This window comes from Dermacentor andersoni, chromosome 1 (assembly GCF_023375885.2).
Source record: "Dermacentor andersoni chromosome 1, qqDerAnde1_hic_scaffold, whole genome shotgun sequence".
Lineage (NCBI taxonomy): Eukaryota > Metazoa > Arthropoda > Arachnida > Ixodida > Ixodidae > Dermacentor > Dermacentor andersoni.
The window spans coordinates 257986102-258006921 of NC_092814.1; the positions used below are offsets into that span (position 1 = coordinate 257986102).

Consider the following 20820-nt stretch of genomic DNA (forward strand, 5'->3'; position numbering starts at 1 on the left):
CGCGAACTAACCACGACTACGTCATAAAGCCGGACCATACCAACAGTGATACACATCGATACTCATTTTTCCTGGATGCAATAGAAATGTGCAACCAATTGCCAAACGCTATTGTTAGCCTAAAGGATGTCACCGACTTTGAAAATGCTGCTGAGGCATATTTATGGGAGTTTTCGATTTAGTTTTGAAGTGCCAAGTGATATGTGCGACTTGATATTCATTGTACGTATTTTGATAAATGTCAGAAGTGTGCTGAACAGCATTCAAGTGAACATCTTATTAACTGTGAATTGACAAGTGTTAAGCAACTTTACGTGCATTGACATTGTCCATATTTGATTTATGTAATTGTATTGTCCTCTCTGTTATGACCCTCTATGAGGGTTGACAGTATTAATAAATAAATAAATAGACAACGAGGAATGTGGGTAAGAACACTTTATTTTCAGCACACATGTTTTTTTAATGAACTGCTGTTATACTGCTAAAATCTGCACATTTAATAAAAGTACACTGCTCTGCTTCATCACTCCATGCTAAGTGCAAGTATCCTGTACCAGGAAGTCAAACCAAGACGTGGGATGTTCAGTCTGTGAAAATAAAAACGAGTTTGAAACATTAACGTGCAAAAACTAAAGCACACTCAAGAAAATAAACACAGCACAGGAACATATCCAATGAATCAGAATTACCTTTGAGAGCAAACATATAGTTTCTATGGCACAGTGAAGAAACCTTATTCCTCCGGCTTTTTTTGTGCGCGAGAAAATATGAAAGTGCATGCGTTCTCCCCATATTGTGTATCTGTCACCTTTTCACACACAACAAAGATGTTGTCTCAATGTGCCCAACTGTCTTTGCATATCCATTTCTCTGCTCTCATACCATGATACCTACAGTTAAAGGCTGTAGCAATGCTTAGCTTGAATGAACCAACACAAGCTACATGCACTGTGCTGTTGAACATGGCACTGTAAGTTAGATTCATGCACAGCACATTCATGTGCCATAAACATTTGATTGGGATTGTAGGCGAGATAAATAAAAAGAAGGTATGTAAATAAGAATATTCCCTAATAAGCTGTGCAGAAGTGCTCTCCCGTTTGGACAGAACCCGAGCACAGCTGCAGTGAACAAGAAGCCAACTTATACAGCATTTAAAATCTAGGTTATAAATGTGCTACAGATTTTTCTGAATTCATGGTCGAAAATGTAGGTGTTAAAGGTGACAAAAATTTCAACAGGTCTCTATTCGGACTGGTAATGCTATGTGTCACCTAGTTTGATAAAATATGCCATATCACTGGTCTCCCAAGCAAGCTACGGCTGCTGTCCAGTTGCAAGTGCAAATCACTCAATTATGTCTAGGGCATGTTTGAGCAAAAGGCAGCCAAGATTACTGTGCCATTGAGATCTATTTCCTGACATATGATTTCTTCTCAGAAAGCTACCTCTAAAAAAAAACCTTCACAACAACATAACCCAAACCTTTCTTGAGTAAAGCCATCACACTGGTCCTTGAACACTAATTACACAGTGGCTCTTTGTGATCTAATGTTATGTACATGAGCACCTAACAAAGTACAGGAAAATTTAATAATGGCAGCGTGACAGTACACAAAAAAGTAAAGGGATAAAACATCACACAGGCTGCCATCAGTGTTCATATCTCCATTTCAATGTGGATGTTTTTAGCAGTGAATACATGTTCTCATTAAACTGAGTCATATTATTACAAAAGCGAAGGGCAAGGGTCTTTAAATTCTAAACTGACAAATGTGCTTTATTACGATTCACCGCAATACAGGAGGTGTTTTGCAGTGAACCATCACATAAGGTTTTGGCTAACTACGGCGGGCGTGTCCTGCAGCGAGGCCTCTTGTGTATTGTGGTAAAGCGTATTATTGTGACAAGAGCTAACCTGGTATGTATGGCTTTAGCCAACAAAAGTTCTCAAGACATCATGCATCCTGCCACGAAAATCTGCTTTGATGAGAGTAGAACATTAGGGATGAGAGTAGAACATTAGGTTCGTCGCTGACAGAAACCATACATTCCAGATTCACGTAACTCTTTCCCAATATCGGCATGCTTCACCGCAACACACAAATATGTTGCGGTGATAACGGTGGTCGAACAGGCTGGTGCAAATGTTTCGACAGGGGAGCGTGAATTCATCAGGGCAACTGCTTTCCTTGGCAGTTTTCATATACGTGAGTCCCCCCAACTCCAAACAGGGCGAGATTTACCTGGACCTTTGCCAAGAGACGTACCGACAAGCGTTTGGTAGTGGCTGGTAGAGATGCAGGAGTCTAAAAAGCGTTGCGAAATTCGGTTCCGTAAGGTTAGCTTCACCGCAATACAAATATGTTAAGCGGTTAGACATACAAAATATTTTGCGGTGAATCATAGCAAGGGTACCTGGCCTTTGATGCAAAGCAGCTTCCCAAGAGGCACGGTAATCCCGTGGCTAGTTATGCAGTTCCCCGCATGCGAGTGAGTTCCCTGCGTTCGGCGGTTTCCCAGTGACATACAAAATTACATTGATTGACTGTGTTGTAAATGGGCGACGGCACTATATGCTGATGCAAAAGCGTCGTTTCGCTTTCGAAAACTGCGCTCGGCTAAAGAGAACAACCTTGACTCGCATATGACCAAAGCAGTTGAACGGGAAACTACGAAATTACGTAGCTGTTATGGAAGAAATCAACAGCTCAGAAAAAAATGGCCGTGTAAACATTAACTGGCTTACGAGGTCGACAAACCAACGGTTCAAAGCATCACAGCCACGTCCGAAATAGCGCTGAAGGCCGGCCAGTACACTTAGGCGCCTCGGCGCGCGTAATGTAACAGGAGACGGCAGGTGCACGCGTACATCATTACGGAACACATATTATTTATGTCGGTGAAAGCGGTCACTCTTCAGTTCTGACATGCTTCAGTGCGTAACACTAGTCTACTGCGGCGAAGCTGACTTCAGGACCCCGATTTCTTCAACTCATCTAGCGAGGCAGGTCCGTCTATCACGCTTGGCGACGTTTGACATTTTCTGCCTTAATTTCGTTTGTTCTTTTTAATTTTCTTATCACAGTGACCCTGTATCACGCAGTAGCAGAGCTAGTGCCGCGTCTTAACTGCGTTAGGAAAAGCAAGCGTGTATGCAGCAGGCACGGCGGCATTGGCTATTGTTTGGAAACTTCAAGAGACGCTCTTCCGCGCAGCGATGTCATTTGTATTATTAAAAGAATGTAGGTGACGATTAAATGAGCAGCAGCAAAGCTGTAAAAAAGCAGTAGTAATGCTGTTCTAAGATCCTCTCGCTCGAGCGAGATGGTCTTAGAAAAAAAGCGCGATGTAACGCGATCTGACGGAACAGCTCGTCATGCCAGTGTTTTCTTACGTCCTCGTTCTTTCGCGCATCCTCCCTGAACCAGACTACTGAATGGTTCTGTGCACGCACTGACGATCCTGACGGAGGCAATACCACTCACATGAGCAGCTCCATATAATATGCCACGGCCCATTCCACATGCCGGCTGCAATTTGACGCGGCCAGGAGGCAAAATATGCGCACAAGGTACCTAATGGTAACGCATCAAACTGCTCACAGCCCCAATCCGTTATTACACGCATATAGCGTGGAAAGATGAATTACTCACGCTCTAAGTGGGCAGGGAATACGGACAGTTTCGCAGCGCAGCCGGCTCCGTAAGACGGCCGCCATGAAAATGAGCGGATGTGACATCATGGGTTATAGCGGACGTGACGTCATAGGTGAACGTAGACATTTCGGGCACTGATTTCGGGCACCTTTCGTCTGCTGTGCCCTGGGCACAGCAGACACGGCCTAAGCAAACAGGTCCGCAATAGACATCAGTAAGAGGCGATTGGAGGATTGGTGGAAGAAAAGTCTCGTCCCATCATTCCCATGGTAGGACAACGATTGCAGCGCCAGAGTTCCCTCTAGTAATTTTGTAGGAAACTCTATGAGAAACTCTATGCTAGCCGGTGCGCACCAATCTCGGAGGCCATGACCTTCGCTCCAATGGGAAAACTTTGGGAAAACGAGCGAAGGAGGCACTGTTCACAGTGATCAGCTGCGCGCGGGCGGCGCGTTTGTGCTAGAACTTCGTTTGTGCAGCATTAATGACGCTCGAATGCATGCGCCGACTAAAGTTTATCCACATGCCCAGGGAGAACACGGTGTCTAAGATATGCAGGTGATGTTTATGTATCCGATGCCGTTCGATATTACGGTAACTATCGAAACAGAAGATAGGCTTTTCTGCACATACAAGCTGTTGTGCGGAAAAGACGAATTCAACATTTGTAGAGCTTTTGGTTTGCAAAAAGCACTGAAGTATTTCTCCCTCTCTTGGCACTCAAGGAATCGGCCCTCTTTGATGCGGTTACAACAGGCGATGAATTATCTGTTCGCCGACTCCTAGATGACAATGCTCCATTTACCATCACCAACAATGTGAGTAGTACGTGAAAACGCTCAATCGCTGATCAAGCACCTTAATTCATGCTACCCACTTCTTTTAAGGATGGCGAAAACTTCCTTCATCTGCTGGCTAAGCAAAATTTCAGTACATTGTCACCACAAGACAGTGCTTTAAGGCAGAAACGTCGGCGCAACATCATTTATATGCTTTCCGACGAAGGGCTTCGCCCCGACCTCCGCGATTCGGTAAGCTTGAAAGTTATCCAGTTTCTCCTGGCAGGAGCTATGTATGTACGCTGAGTTTTGTGTGTACAAGTTTACATGATCCTCATGGTAGCATCTCAAGCAGATACCTAATGCGGTGACGCCGCGTTATGTCGCAGACAAATCTACGAAGTTAACTGCATTTCGTGTAAGCTAATTGCGTTAGAATGTCACCTCATAATAAGGTAAATTAAAGGTGTTTGGGATATGACGAAATTAAACAATATTCTATCCCTTAAAATGAATCATCATGTATATATTTCCACATTTCTGTGCTTCGTGTGAGATTAACGTACATTAATTTAATTGTTAGCCGCAGATATATAATATTGTCCAGCTTCCTGCTTAATCCACTTCCATATAATGTCGAAACGTTTCATAGTTCTGTATGTAGACTTGCATCCCCCTCCCCATTTTTTAATATATAATATATAACTTGATACCTAGCAGAGGAAAACTTGCCAATGTACATTTATTATTATATGTGTTATTGTGCTTCAGATGGGCAGAACTCCTATGCACTATGCCATCCAGAATTCAGACCCACACCTTTTCAAGATATTACTTCAGTGTTCTCCAAATCCACCTGATGACATATGTGTGAGTACTTAATTACTCTGCACGTAGACGTGCATGCATGCACACACACACTTTTTGATAAAAACTTGTGGCAGCGATTAGGATGGCAAGGCAGACATCGAGTGAACGCACTGCAAACATGTATAACAAAATATAAATATGTACGTATTATTTTGAGCATGTGACACTGGCAGCTGGACAGTTCAGTAGGGTTACTTATCTTCCAAAACTGATCGAATACACTCACAAGTATGTAAGTACATACATGAAATGGCAATGGTCAGTGTGTGCTTTCTCAAGCATTACCTCCTGTATTATCACTAATGCTTTCACTAAAGTTAAGCTGTGCATTTCTATTGAGCCAGCAATGAATGAACGAAAAACAAGTTTACTAAGAAGTATGGCAATGGTATGATAGTTGACATTTGAGATGATTGCGATATACAAGATAGCATAAAAAAGTTTTGCGACTGGCTCTGTTTTAAAGAGAGCAATTTATTAATGTTCATTCAAACACTATCACCTTCAAAATAGTCCCCTTGCACAGCAATACACCACTCCCAGCGTTCCTGCCAGTTAGCGAATATGTCCTGGAAGTCTTCTTTTCTCAAATGAGTCGAGCACCCTTCTGCAATTCAAATTTAAGTTGAGCAATCATGTCAAAACGACAACATTCAAGCTGGGTTTATAAGTTTGTATAGAGAGTGAAATCAGTGGGAGCGAAAACTGACGCAGTCTTTCATGTTGAGGGTCACCACTACAGAGACGAAACTTAGGTGCAAGGGTGCAACCCCGAGACAAAGCAGCAGACGTCACAATGGAAAAGCCTAATGTCTCCACGATTGAAAAAAGGCTAAGGCCGTTATTTGTAGTGCTGCTTTTTTCAATACTATTCCTTTTCGAGCTTCATCAGTGGTCGGAATGCCACTCCACTTGCGTTATCAGCGAGATCAGCTGACTGTGGACGGTGAATGATAAGAGTGGCATAAAATCATGCAGGAGGCATCGCTACAAAATTGCAACCTAGGCGTGTTTGCAGCTTGATAAAATAGATGCTCACAGTCCTTTTCAGCACTCATTATATCGATGAGATCAGCTGGCTGTGAAGAGTAGGTGACAAGAGTGGCAATTGAGCAGAAGGCATTGCTACAAAATCGTGGGCTAGGCATGTCCGCAGCTCGACAGTGTGCATTCGCATAGTCTCCATATGACAGTGAAATCCTGATAATTCGAATTCTCTTAATTTGAATTGATCAATAATTTTAACTGCTCTGTTGGTCCCAGCCAGTTCCTATGTATCTAAACAGACGAACACTCCTGTGAATTCGAATTCCCAAAACCGTGCAACGGTTATTTCTAACAAAATTTATCACTCCCATAGACCGTTCTTTGGACAAACCCAAGCCAGAGGCGAAGGGTCGGTGCATCACTAGCTACTGTAATGTCACTTGCCATAAATATGAAAGACGTGCGGGAAGCAGAGCTGTATGTGCCCTGCTTTCCCATTTCCCATCTGGCTTCAAAGGAGCAGGAAGGAGTCCCATGGCATGCTTGATCATGCTACCTAGCACTCACCAGTGTAGCTTAGAAGATGGAATGCAAATAGCTGCTGGTTGTGCCTTTGTCAGAAAACTTGTGCATGTACATCCACAGAGCAGCTTTAAAGGACTGTTACATGAAAGAAAACATTTAAAAACGAGGGCATGCCAATGTATGCAAACGAAACTGTTTACTGATGGTGTTAAAAGTTTACAGATGGATTACTGCTCAACTTAAGTTTACAAGCCACTGTATTGTTTGCACATACTAGTGCAGGCTACAACTTCCAATTCCAGGCTTTGTGGCAAGGCTTCATGGAAATTCAGCTTTTCTGTACATTGTCTTCACCATAAGCTTTTTACAGTGATGATAGAAAATCAGCACATAATTTTCCATTAACTGCCACAGCTTCAAGTTCCAGATGTCCTTGACATCCTGAAAGGGCATGTGGACCATCAACTTAATGATAAATAACCATCGTTGCTGTTTTTACGATCATATACGAATTCCACTTTGAACACACTCCTCAAGTCCTCGGGAGTACTGCAGTTGTGGCATAGTGATAGGTGTGCCCCAGCCATAATCTAGGCTTACTTGCTCATTCACTCATACACCGGGCTCTCTGCATTATCAGCACAAACACCTCCATGGCTGTACAACTCCTTTAAACATTTCCCCAAAACAAGCAATGCACTCCATTTTGTTTGGAAGTATTTAGTGCCAGGCAGTATCAATATATTACCACTTTCCCATCATCTTCTCTGTTCAGTGTGTGATGGGCTGTCGATTGCAGATTCTCACTGATAGACTTTTTCTCCAGTCTGTATTACCCATAAAAGTTCCTAGATTTATGTCCTTAACTCTCTTCATATTTGTGTGTTTGCATAACCAAAATTTGTTAATTACACGCCACATTCCTTTTCAGTCTTTGCAATATTATCTAATACTGCATAATACTGTATAACTAGAAGGCTGCTTACATGCTACAGACTCCTACTTGTTATTTTTGCTATTTACCAGCAGCTAAACTTGTATAATTAGAAAATTACATTTTACTCATTGTATTCTGTCTGTTTATCCTGCTCAACCCACAGCCCCCTGTGATGCCTTCGGGCCCCGAGGGTGTAAATAAATAAATAAATAAATACTGAGGAAATACACTGAGCAGGGACATTAGCCTGAGTATTAGGAATGAGGTATTTCTGTTTTCGTTGACTGTCTGTTACGACCATGTGAGACAATATACTTCATTCAAAAAAAAAAAAAAAAAAAGAAAGAAAGGAAACCTGCTAATAGTGACTTTTTGCATTTTGCTTGCGGTAATAACCCTTTTGCTTTTTTTACCATCGTCGAAAAGTAATATTGCATATTTCTACCACTGCAATTTGCAAAATGTTGCCTCGGAAGGTATGGGAGCTTTTCAGATAGCTTCCTTGCAGGCGAAAGCAAAACATAATGCAGGTTCTGAAATTCATGAATTTTAGCCATAAGACATTGAGTGATAAATGTACATGTAAAATTGACGGAAACTCCATTATTAGAAAATGGGGCTTCTTTAATTAATTAAGGGGCCATGACACGGTCATCCAACAGTTCTCTGTTTATATTTATAACTGAGAGTAGAGGGTTCAATATGGTTATACACACAAAAAACTAGGCTCTCAGCACATATTTTAACTCGAAATTTCAATTTGAAATCGCTGCCTCTCAACTCCTGCCACCGACACCAACCGCCATTTTGGCAAGGCTGTGTGTGACATCAGGAACTACAGCGGCCACCTCTATGTTGTCCGCTTTGAAACAGTTCGAGACCATGTCAGATGTCATTCTCCACACGCTCTAGCCACTGGGTGGTAGCAAAAAAATTGCATCACTGCTGAATTGTGCACGCAATTCCTTCACTTGCGCGATAAAAATCGGTAGTAAACCACAGAGATGCGCCAAAACGCACATGCAAAAATGAAGCAATGCATGGCGGCCATGGTGTATTTTCAGCTCCTGCAATCACTTCCGGTGCGTGCAGTACACAAAAGCATGGCCTTTGAGACCGATTTCTAGTACCCGAGGAAGCTGTTTCTGTGGGTGCTTATTTGTCACTACTTAATGACACCAGACTGCTTTACGGTTCAACTGTGTCATTAAAACAATTCAAATACAAATTATTTACTGCAACGAATGCACTCAAATTTTGCCAGCTTGCTGTGGGATGCATAAGGTTTGACATACATGCATAATTTAAGCTCGAAAATTTCACGTCATGGCCCCTTTCAATGTCATGGCCCCTTCAACAATTGAAGATATTTATTTCAACAGCCTGTTATTTATCATTAACGTTCCTGATTCAAGTTTTGTTAAGTATTACAAAAAATTAGTGCATATGGTCAAGGTTAAAGGCTAAAGGTTAAAGGTCGTTTTTAAAAAGTGGTTGGCAACACTGGCACATATGCAATTAAAACAAGAAGTAGGTACAATGTTCTGACCAAAAAAGCAATGACCTATGTTATAATTGTTTCTAGGCTGCCGCCGTGCCCACATTATTGCAAGAGGTGCTTAACAAGTTTAAGGTAAGAAAATATAGATGAACAGAAGTGTACAGTCTATTCTTATTTGTATATTTCTTGTAGCCTGGACTATGCGCTGCTATTCAACAGCATTGTATAACAGACGTACGTAGAATAGTTAACATGTGGTGCCGCACTGATGCCCTCACGGTGAGTGCAACTGAAAAAAGCAGGATTTTCCGTACACTAGCTTTGTAAATGTTCAGATATCTTCCTACACTTTTCTTCCAGAATGGCTGCAATCTTAAGGAACTTGCTCTGGAGTCCGGCCACGAAGAAATCATAAGCTTGATACTTGGAGTCGAGCCATCAATGGTAAGCATGCAGCACAACTTCTGAGTGTTGGTCACTTAAAGAAGCACCAAAGAGGGTTAAGTTTAGCTGTACAGTCGCTAACCGATAATTCGGACTCTATGGGGACCGTCAAAAAGTCAGAAAAATCTGGACTTCGAAATACCAGACTCGCCCGAAAATAAGTGACTTCATTCCGCAAGTGGCCAAGAAAGGTGTGCCATATTCTCAGACCGTCACTTTCTCGGATACCATCAATTTCAATTTAATAGCACAAGACGCATTGGTACCTACAGGTGACGCCATTCTTGGCACAGTGCCAAGCACGCTATCTTATCTGAGTGCAAAAATGCTGCCACTCATTGATGCATCCGGTGCTAGTCACGCAAAATATTGCGAAAATTTTCTTCAGGCTGCCTCATTTTGGTAATTTTTTGGTCCTCAATGTGTCCAAAAAATTGGTCACCGATTATGCAGTACCTGTTCAGCCTGAATTAAATGGATGTGAATGAGCTTCTGCTTTCTGCACATTTACTTATTTATTATACCTTCAAGCACATAAAGCATTGTAAAGGGTTACACATCAAAATATGAAAAGAATACAGTGCGATGAGGTTTATTCTCGTTCACAATGTTGTGGAATGCTAGGTAAATCAAGGCACTGCAAGGGCTGTCCGAAGCACGGGGGTCGCTCGAGGTCACGGCATGGCCCTTCGTCTTCCTCTTCAGATGGCACATACACAGGGGTGCGTCTGCTTCATTACAATGCCCCGGGAGTGAAGCGTAGCCATCCTGGCGACTCAGGACGCGGAGAAGATGAGCGGGTCGTAGTACGGTTTCAGGCGGTTGACATGTACTGTCTCTCGCCCACGACGACGCAGGTCTGGTGACACTGTGAGCGGCTCGACGATGTAGTTGACCGGTGAAGTGGCCTCGATTATACGATATGGACCGTGATAACGTGCCAGGAGTTTGGAAGAAAGGCCAGGAATGTGGGCTGGTATCCAAAGCCACACAAGCGAACCAGGAGCAAAGTTGTGCGGTGGTTGATGAGCACGGTCATCTCTTGTCTTTTGACGTTCTTGAGTCTCACTAGTCAGGGCACGTGCCAGCTGACGGCAATCTTCAGCATTTTGGCGACTTCGGAAAGTGGAGTATACTCTGTAGCGTCAGGTTGGTACGGCAGCATGGTGTCCAAAGGGCATGAAGGCTCACGGCCATACACAAGGAAAAAGGGGGAAAAGCCGGTGGTTGCTTGCGTCGCGGTGTTGTACGCGAACGTAACAAAGGGCCAAGTGTGCGATGGAAGCGCTCGGTCAGACCGTTGGTTTGGGGATGGTACGCGGTCGATTTGCGATGAATTATCCTGCACTCAGCGAGGAGGGCTTGGATGCCCTCCGACAGGAAGACACGGCCCCTATCACTCAGTAATTCTCGGGGAGCACCGTGGCGAAGAACAAATTGTGAAGGATGAAAAAACCAACGTCACGGGCTGTCGCTGCTGGCAGTGCTGCAGTCTCAGCGTAGCGAGTGAGGTGATCTACGCCGACAATAATCCACCGATTTCGACGCCCGCTGCATGGAAACGGGCGGTAGAGGTCGATGCCGACGCGGTTGAACGGACGAGACGGGCATGGTAGCGGCTGCAACGGTCCTGTGAAACGCTGTGTAGGTGTCTTGCCTTGTTGGCATGTAGTGCAAGACTGAATGTACTTTTGCACAAAGTTGTACATGCCTCTCCAATAATAGCGCTGACGCAACCTTGTGTAAGTTTTGAGGACGCCGGCATGAGCGCTTAGGGGCTCAGCGTGAAAAGACGCGCAGACGTCAGAGCGCATATGACGAGTTATAGCGAGGAGCCATTTGCGTCCGTCGGGCATGTAGTTTCGGCGATATAGAATGTTGTCCCGCACTGAAAAGTGGGTTGTTTGGCGACGCAGTGCTCGTGTTGAAGGGACATCAGACGGAGCAGCAAGGTAGTCAAGTAACATTGCAAGGGTGGGTCCTTGCGCTGCTCTGTGAGCATGTCAGTGATGGTGAATGGTGACAGGGTGGAGCGAGAGAGCGCATCAGCGTCGGAGTGCTTGCGACCGGAGCGGTACATGACGTGGATGTCGTACTCTTGCAAGTGAAGCGCCCAACGTTTCAAGCATCCAGACGGGTCTTTCAAGGAAGAAAGCCAACAAAGGGCATGATGATCAGTAACAACGGCGAAAGAACAGCCGTAAAGGTATGGGCGAAACTTGCTTAGTGCCCAGATGATCACTGGACACTCCTTTTCTGTGACGGAGTAATTTAATTCTGCTTTCTTTAGAGTATGGCTCGCATAAGCGACGACGTATTCATCATAGCCAGCTTTCCGTTGCGCTAAGACCGCGCCAAGGCCAACTCCGCTGGCGTCAGTATGGACTTCCGTGGGAGCATCAGGGTCGTAGTGGCGAAGAATCGGTGGTGAGGTCAACAAGTGGCGCAACTGCTGAAATGCTGCATCACATTCAGGTGACCATGCTGCTATGCCGTTACTGGCGGAAAGTAAACTTGTCAAAGGCGCCATGATGGATGCGAAATTGCGTACGAAGCGACGAAAATAAGAACATAAGCCAATAAATCATCTGAGGGTTTTGATAGACGTGGGCCTTGGGAACTCTGCAACAGATCGGAGCTTGTCTGCATCCGGGAGGACGCCGTCTTTTGAGATAACGTGACCCAATATGGTTAGCTTGCTTGCAGCAAAGTGGCACTTTTTGAGGTTAAGCTGTAGACCGGCAGAGGCGAGACAGGTCAGAATGTCATGCAGGCGAGCGAGGTGCGTCGGAAAATCTGTTGAAAAGACGACGATGTCGTCGAGGTAACCTAAACAGGTCTTCCATTTGTGGCCACGAAGAATGGTGTTGATTATATGCTCAAAAGTAGCAGGCGCGTTGCACAACCCGAAGGGCATGACGTTAAACTCGTAGAGGCCATCGGGTGTAACGAATGCGGTTTTCGGACGGTCAGGCTCGGCCATTGGAACTTGCCAGTACCCGGAGCGCAGATCCAAGGAACTGAAGTATTCTGCGCCTTGTAAACAGTCGAGAGCGTCATCGATTCGAGGCAGAGGATAAACGTCTTTCCTCGTTATCTTGTTTAGGCGTCTGTAGTCGACACAAAAGCGAATGGGTGGGCTTGGTGGCTGTGCCACGACCACTTCTGTTCACCATGCAGGATTTAACCACTTCTACCTAACCCACTTCTGTTCACCATGCAGGATTTCGTTTGCGCTATCTCCTGCGTGCTGTTCCCCGTTCTTCTGGGCCCTGTATCAGCCATCCACGTGAACTACCCTTTCCCAGCTAGCCTCGTCACCGTGGACAACTGGCGCCTACTTCCAGCGTTGGCCACTGTAGTTTCTGCGGCGCTGGAACCTGGAAACTGGACGCTCGAAGAGGAATTCAAGGTCACACCGTCATCAACTTCATCAGGCCCACTGCGTATAAATCATCCCCGCCAGCCGGGCGCGCTCTGTGGGCTCGGTGGCTGTGCCACGACACGGCTTAACCCACTTCTGTTCACCATGCAGGATTTCGTTTGTGCTATCTCCTTCGTGCTGTTCCCCATTCTTCTGGGCCCTGTATCAGCCATCCACGTGAACTACCCTTTCCCAGCTAGCCTCGTCACCGTGGACAACTGGCGCCTACTTCCAGCGTTGGCCACTGTAGTTTCTGCGGCGCTGGAACCTGGAAACTGGACGCTCGAAGAGGAATTCAAGGTCACACCGTCATTGACTTCATCAGGCACACTGCGTATAAATCATCCCTGCCAGCCGGGTGGGCTCGGTGGCTGTGCCACGACACGGCTTAACTCACTTCTCTTCACCATGCAGGTCAGTAACCAGTGTCGCCTTTTCGCTAAAAAATCGAGCAATAGATGCCTTATTCAGCTACTGAGCCCTCAGTGCTGTGTTTGTATCATGTCTGATTGTATTAACAGTGTTTGTTCTTTGCTACTTATGTTATCCGGAGACATTGAAACTAACCCAGGACCCCCCACCCTAAATGAAATACTAAATGAACTAAAAGGCTTCTCTTCCGGTCAAGCCCAGCTCATTGGAGACATGCAGAACCTAAAGAGCCAGCTCTCAAGCACTGATAAAACCATTTCCGAACTAGGCAAAAGAATCGACAGTTTAGAATCGCACTACCACCAGCTTCAAACGCTCCGAATGGAATTAGACACCGTTGCAACCACCACCTCCCAGACTACTCGACAGGTCTCGGTATTGGAGACTCGGCTGGACGACATGGAAAACCGCTCCCGACGAAACAACTTGTTGTTTTACGGCATAGCGGACGACACGCCATCCGAGACCAACGCTCAGTCTGAGGAGCTAATCACTGCGTTTTGCAGGGACCATTTCAATGTAGCCATTGAATCTAAGGAAATAGAGCGTGCCCACCGTCTTGGTCGCCACTTGCGAGACCGGTGCCGCCCCATAATAGTAAAATTTACCTCTTTTAAAACCAAGGAAACTGTTCTCACTAATGGGTCTCAACTCAAAAATATACATTTTAGCATTGGAGAAGATTTCTCGCCTCACGTTCGGAACGCACGGAAGCACCTTCTCGCTTTTGCTAAAGAAAAATCTGGTCCTTTTCTTTTACGATATAAAACATTATTTCAAACGCTACGTATTCGACGATACAACCGAAACTGTCGAAGAAAAATCATAGCTACCCCCTCCCCACCCCAAATCATTAAATGGTTCCGTTCCTGGTCACAAAGCTAATCTCTCTTTTTCGATTATTTTCACAAACATTCGCAGCTTTCTTTCTAAATGCCACCACGTGTCAAGCCTTGTATCTTCATCCAGTAGCAATTTACTTATTCTAACTGAAACGTGGTTGACCTCTGACGTCACCGATGGCGAAGTTTTATCCGACTTGCCCAACTTTAATCTCTTTAGAAAGGATCGTCTCGACACACGCTGCGGGGGCGTCCTCATTGCTGCAAACAAACAACTTTCGTGCTCTGTTATCAAAATATCCTCCGACCTTGAAATATTATGGTTAATCTGTCGTTCCGCACCACAGTCTGTGCTCTTAGGTGTTTGCTATAGGCCTCCTAGATACACTCCAGATTTTTCACGCGAACTTAATAATATTTTAACCAAACTTTCGACTAAATACCCTAATGCTCGCGTCGTTCTCTTTGGAGACTTTAACTTTCCGAATATCGATTGGATGACCCTAACCTCGTCAGCACCCAATGCGAAAGAAGCTAACAAATTTCTTGACGTTTGCCTAAACTTTAATCTTACTCAGCTGATATCACAACCTACACGAGTCACTTCCGATACCGCCAATATTCTTGACATAATCTTAACACAGATCCAGAGAGCCTGTCTTCTATAACATTTCTAAAAGAAATAAGTGACCACAAAGTAATTCATGCTAATTTTGCCTTTGTTCCCGAAATACGTCAAGCTTGCAGGAAAACAATTCGACTATATGACAAGGGGAACTATGGGGCCATCATTAGTGAACTTGATGCCTTTTTTCCATCGTTTCAAGACGGTTTTTGGGAACGACCTATTAATGAAAACTGGTCACTCTTCAAAAGCAAAATGAACCGGTTAGCTGATGACTTCATCCCTAAGGTAACTTTCCGTCCCACCCGCCAAAAACCTTGGTTTACTAAGTCATTAAAATCGCTTGAAAACAAGAAGAAACGTCTTTTTCGTGTCGCCAAGACTACAAACAGTGTTTGCGCATGGGACAAATACAACATTGCAGAAAAAGCATACTTAACAGAAGTGCGCAACGCTAAGTACTCATTCTTTCACACTGAGCTACCAAAAATCCTTGCTGATTCACCCAAACGTTTCTGGCGAATTCTAAACCCACATGACACCCCTCCTGTTATCCTTACTAATCAATCTGGTCAAGAAGCAAGTTGTTCAGAAAGTGCCAATATATTTAATATAGCCTTTTCGTCTGTCTTTACGAATGAACCTAACCCTACTGAAACAGAACTGTTTTCCATTAGTTTACCTGAAATGCCACCCATAAGCCCAGAAATGCCACCCATAAGCCCAGAAATACCACCCATAAGCCCAGTTTCTCTGGTATCCTGTCCTTAATTGAAAAAATGAACTTGTCATCTTCTACTGGTATGGACGAAATAAATTCCAAGCTCTTAAAAAACATTAAGCACATATCTGCTGAATTTTTACTGTTACTGTTTTCCCAGTCACTCTCCTCAGGAATTCTCCCTTACGACTGGAAGTGTGGGAAGGTCATTCCAGTTCACAAAGCAGGCAACAGAGACTGTCCGTTAAATTACCGCCCCATATCTCTAACCAGTGTGTGCTGCTAACTCATGGAACATATCATGTACTCTCAGATCATGCAGTTCCTTGATTCTAACAGCTTTTTTAATCCCTCTCAACACGGATTTCGAAAAAGCCTCTCATGCGAATCCCAACTAGCCCTTTTTCTGCACGACCTGAATGCTAACCTCAACACTAACCTACAAACAGATGCTATTTTTCTTGACTTCACCAAGGCTTTTGATAAAGTACCACACAAGCGTCTACTAATGAAGCTCTCTCAACTAAATCTGCCACAAGACGTTCTAAACTGGATCGCCCAATTTCTGACTAACCGCTCTCAGTTTGTTTCCCTTAACAATGTCAAGTCTGACTCGCTCCCTGTAACGTCCGGCGTGCCGCAGGGATCTGTCCTTGGCCCACTTTTATTTCTAATATATATCAACGACTTGCCCGATAATTTATCATGTAACATCCGCATGTTCGCTGACGACTGTGTTATCTACCGCAAAATAACTAACATATCTGACCAAACAGCCCTACAGAATGATCTTAATAAAGTGTTCGACTGGTGTAACCGCTGGCTAATGACCCTTAATCCTAACAAATGTAAATTAGTTTCGTTCCACCGCCGCAATAACCCGCTCCAATTTCCCTATGAAATCGCTAACATACCAGTTGAAACAAGTGAATCCTATAAATACCTTGGTGTAACACTAACCTCTGATCTTTCCTGGCGCACCCATGTCACGAATATCATTTCATCGGCTAACCGATCATTAGGATTTCTAAAACGTCATCTGCATCATTCACCCTACCACGTAAGACTTTTGGCTTACCAATTTCTAATTCGGCCCAAACTTGAGTACACATCACCAATCTGGAGCCCTCACCAAGTTTGTTTGATTAACGCTACCGGAGCAGTGCAAAATCATGCTGCTCGCTTCATTCATTCTTCTTATTCATATGATATCAATGTGTCATCCCTTAAGAATGACTCTGGTCTGCCCACTCTTTCGTCTCGCCGCAGGATCGCCGCACTATCCCTTTACCACAAGTTTTATCACAGTTCTTTCAGCCATCCACCTTACATCGCTCCCGCGGCACGCACATTCCCCTGCACGGGCCATCCACTTCAAGTCACCCGACCCCGTTCTGGCACGACTACTTTTTCTGCATCATTTTTCTGCCGCCAGCTTCAGAATGGAATGGCCTTCCCCACGACATTGTTTCAATCACCTGTCCATCACGTTTTATTCAAAGTGTATCCATATACCTGTGGTATTAGTAGCATCTCTGTACAACCCACCCCTTATGTAACACCCCCTTGTGGGGTCTTTAAGGAAATAAAGTGAAGTGAAGTGAAGAATGCAGCCATCTTTTTTCCTCACCAATATGACAGGTGAAGACCAAGGACTTTGAGAGGGACGGATGACTTTACGTTTGAGCATGTCGTCCACTTGCTCCGTGATGATTCGGCGCTCTTCGGCAGAGACATGATACGGGCGCTGTCGCAAGGGGTAGTGGGAACCGGTGTTGATGACGTGAGAAACACCGGTGGCACGGCCCAGTGACGTCTGATGACAGTCGAAAGAGGAGACAAACTTGTGAAGGAGAGCGAGAAGTTGGAGGCGATGAGATGGGGAAAGTGCAGGGTCGATGGCCTTGTGAAAACCCACTGACGGTGATGAGCCGGAGACCGAAGCGATGGCGTCAACGTGACGGAGGGAGTCGGTAGGAACATCGAGGTCGTCGACGTAGTCGACCGCTTGGAAGTATCCTACTGTCTCTCCACACAGTAGGCTGATCGGGTACTGGTAGTAGTTGGTGACCAGCATCACAGTTGACCCAGATGTTACAGTAAGCACGGCAAACGGAAGAACAATGCCCTTGCGTTGAGCAAACACATCGGACAGCGTGAACACTACGGCAGCGTCAGATGCGGCATCAGACGACAAGACAACAGCCATCGACGACTCAGGAGGTATGGTTGTGTCGGCACCAACAGTGAGTTTGTCGGCAAAGTGAGGAGGAAGCGCTGCAGGAAGCGCTTCAGATATCTGATTTCGGGTGGCTTCCTGCAGCGTTGGAGGCAAAGCTGCCGTAGGTGCGTCACTGTGAGGCAGCAGCGAGAGCTGCCTGGCCACCTCTTCACGGATAAAATCTTTGATATGCTGCGAGAGGGTCGAGTTGGTTATTTCGGTAGAAACCGCGATGCTTGAGACGAAATCGGCGTGCTGAATGTTCTGGCGGGCGATGGAACGTTGGTGGTGCAGCTCATCAAACCTCTGGCAGAGGTTAATGAGGACGGATATGCTAGTTGGGCTTTTGGCCAGCAACATCTGGAATGCGCTGTTCTCAATGCCCTTGAGGATGTGTTTGATCTTGTGATCCTCTGACATGCTGGGATTTACCCGCTTGCACAAATCGAGAACATCCTCGATGTAGCTGGGGAATGTCTCTCCAGGCTGCTGTGCGCGCTGGCGTAGACGCTGTTCAGCGCGTAGCTTACGCACAGCTGGGCGATCAAACACTTCAGCAAACAGAGTTTTAAACGCAGACCAGCTTGTAAAGTCTGATTCGTGGTTGAAGAACCAAAGTTTGGCTACGTCGGCGAGGTAGAACGGCATGTGGGTCAGCTTAGACTGGTCATCCCATTTGTTATAGGTACTTACACGTTCGTACGATGAGAGCCAGTCTTCCACCTCGTGTTCGGCGGTCCCACTGAAAATGGGTGGGTCGCATTGACGAGGGACGCCGGCGCAGATGACAGTGGCAGCCGGTGGTGCAGGCAACGAGGTGGCGGGATCAGGCGTAGTGCAAGGCGATCTTGTTGGCAGGGTTCGAGTGCGGAGCTCCAGGACGAGGCAAAGGATCTCAGCAACCTCCACCAAATGCAATGAGGTTTATTCTCGTTCACAACGTTGTGGAACGCTAGGTAAATCAAGGCACTGCAAGGGCTGTCCGAAGCACGGGGGTCGTTCGAGATCACGGCACGGCCCTTCGTCTTCCTCTTCAGACGGCACATACACAGGGGCGCGTCTGCTTCATTACAACAGCAACATTTAGCACATATACAGTGCTAGAGATGTCTTCAGTGTTGCAGAAAAAAAAAATGAACAAAACACCTGGCCTGAGTTGGTAAGAACATAAGATCAAAAAGGAAGGAAAGGGTGTCAAACAGTCATCCAGAATTGTCACAATAAATATAGGTGAATAAACACTGATGAAAAAGTGGAATCTGTTATTAATACATTATCTCCAGAAAGGTGGTTTCAGTTGTCGTATGTGTATGGAATGAATGATTTTGCAAAAGTGTCATCCTGGATGATGCAAAGTTCAGATTATTGATAGTGCACCATTCAGACTGATGTTGATTCGGCTCCCACCTGTGGCAGGTTCTCTCTTTCTCCACTTTCATTTCCCTTGTTATTTCTACAATTCAATTAAATACAACAATTTGCCTCCCTATGCTCTCTGACTTCATTGTCTCTTGAGATCATGAGGGTGGCTTGTTGGGCTAGTTGGTACATGGTTATGCTAGGAGAATGCCAGCAAACCAGTCACCTTCCTGTCGCTTTGCATGCCTATGTACATCTGCCTCTCGATATTTTCCCTTTTTCTAGCTTGCTGGCATTCTCCTAACATAATCATTTTCTCTTATTTCATATGGTTGTGAGTAACAAAGAAAGCCAAGCTCCCTTGGACCACCTTATTCTTCTCACCCTGAAAGATTTGTGTTATGAGATTATACTATAGTTAATTACTGCCATACTTACATTTTGAAGTTCCATTTATCAAAGGCTTTCATATGAGGTAAATATCATTCCCATGCATCTGCACTTATGCTCAAGAACACATACATTTCGAAATTTCATGTACTTTGGTTCCAACCATAATCTCTGTATATACTGCCAGTATAACTTTTAGCAGGTTTTTAGTTTTCAATGGATAGAAATGATGCAAGTATATTTTGCAGCGTCTAGTCCACCATGTGCTTGCAAGAAAAGTTGAGAAAGTAAGAAAGCTCCTTGGGACGGAACGGGGGAATCTGAACCTGGATCTTCGAAACATGGTAAGTGTAGCATATACGCAGATCCAGGGGCGATGTTCGAATATCCTGACCCCCCCCCCCCCCCCCCTCCTCTAATTTATGTGTGCAGCACATGACAAACTCATGAAATCCTTATTCCCAAATGTTACTGTTCTTATGCTTTGGAGAGGTAAGAAAGGTTTAATGATTATTGAAGAGAATCCACTGGCAAAAAAACGTGCTGTAATGAAAGCTGACATGGCTATCGAACTTGGCTCTGCCCTCCAACCTACAAGGCAAAAAGAAAGGGGGGGGGGGGGGGGACAGCACACCTCACTACTCAGTATCCTTTAATTGCTGTATGACTACTGGAATGCTAGTAGCTGCCCTTCTGGCATCCCTCTTTGGTTCCTGTAGAATGCATGTGAGTGTACACTTGGTAGAACTACCAAATGTACCAGTGCATTTTCAGTGAGGATGTCCACTTTGGGTGAGTGGAGTGGCCACCTTCCTTGATTTGTATTTTTGACATTTTAGTTGATCCTCAATGCCCTTATCCCTGTAATAAATCAGTGCCACGGTTATCTGCTTGTCTGCATTTGTCTCTGGTGAACAGGCACCCGCAAACTCGGTGGGAGGACTGGCATCACTGTCAGGCTTAATGCAATTAAGGTTCTTTTAATATTTATGTCACAAGTAAGTTGTATTTTCATTAAAAGAAAGTGCACTTGGTGTCACAAGTTAGCCGGCATGTGCTTGATTTGTTTTAAATCCTGTTTGACGTTGACTATGTTAAGTA

General features: G+C 44.9%; 1 protein-coding gene and 1 long non-coding RNA gene across 8 annotated transcripts in view; one reads left to right on the top strand and one right to left on the bottom strand.

Moving 5' to 3' along the window:
* Window positions 1–423: 423 nt before the first annotated feature.
* LOC129381118 (uncharacterized) lies at window positions 424–3485 on the bottom strand. Its single transcript, XR_008609350.1, has 2 exons — window positions 2250–3485; window positions 424–590 (listed from the first exon to the last, which is right to left on the bottom strand). It is a non-coding gene; the product is annotated as an uncharacterized lncRNA (long non-coding RNA).
* A 351-nt stretch (window positions 3486–3836) lies between these two features.
* LOC126547844 (uncharacterized) overlaps window positions 3837–20820 on the top strand; it is a 38757-nt gene continuing 21773 nt past the window's right edge. The window contains exons 1-8 of one of the 7 annotated variants that reach the window (XM_055063659.2): window positions 3837–3931; window positions 4388–4480; window positions 4550–4693; window positions 5213–5311; window positions 9346–9393; window positions 9454–9540; window positions 9622–9705; window positions 19968–20063. In XM_055063659.2, coding sequence (XP_054919634.1) covers window positions 3929–3931; window positions 4388–4480; window positions 4550–4693; window positions 5213–5311; window positions 9346–9393; window positions 9454–9540; window positions 9622–9705; window positions 19968–20063 — 654 coding nt within the window. In that variant the 5' untranslated portion in view covers window positions 3837–3928. Of the gene's footprint in view, window positions 3932–4021; window positions 4257–4387; window positions 4481–4549; window positions 4694–5212; window positions 5312–9345; window positions 9394–9453; window positions 9541–9621; window positions 9706–19967; window positions 20064–20820 lie in introns of those variants that run through there. The other 6 variants (XM_055063662.2, XM_055063657.2, XM_050195864.3 and 3 more) reach the window with 6 other exon arrangements.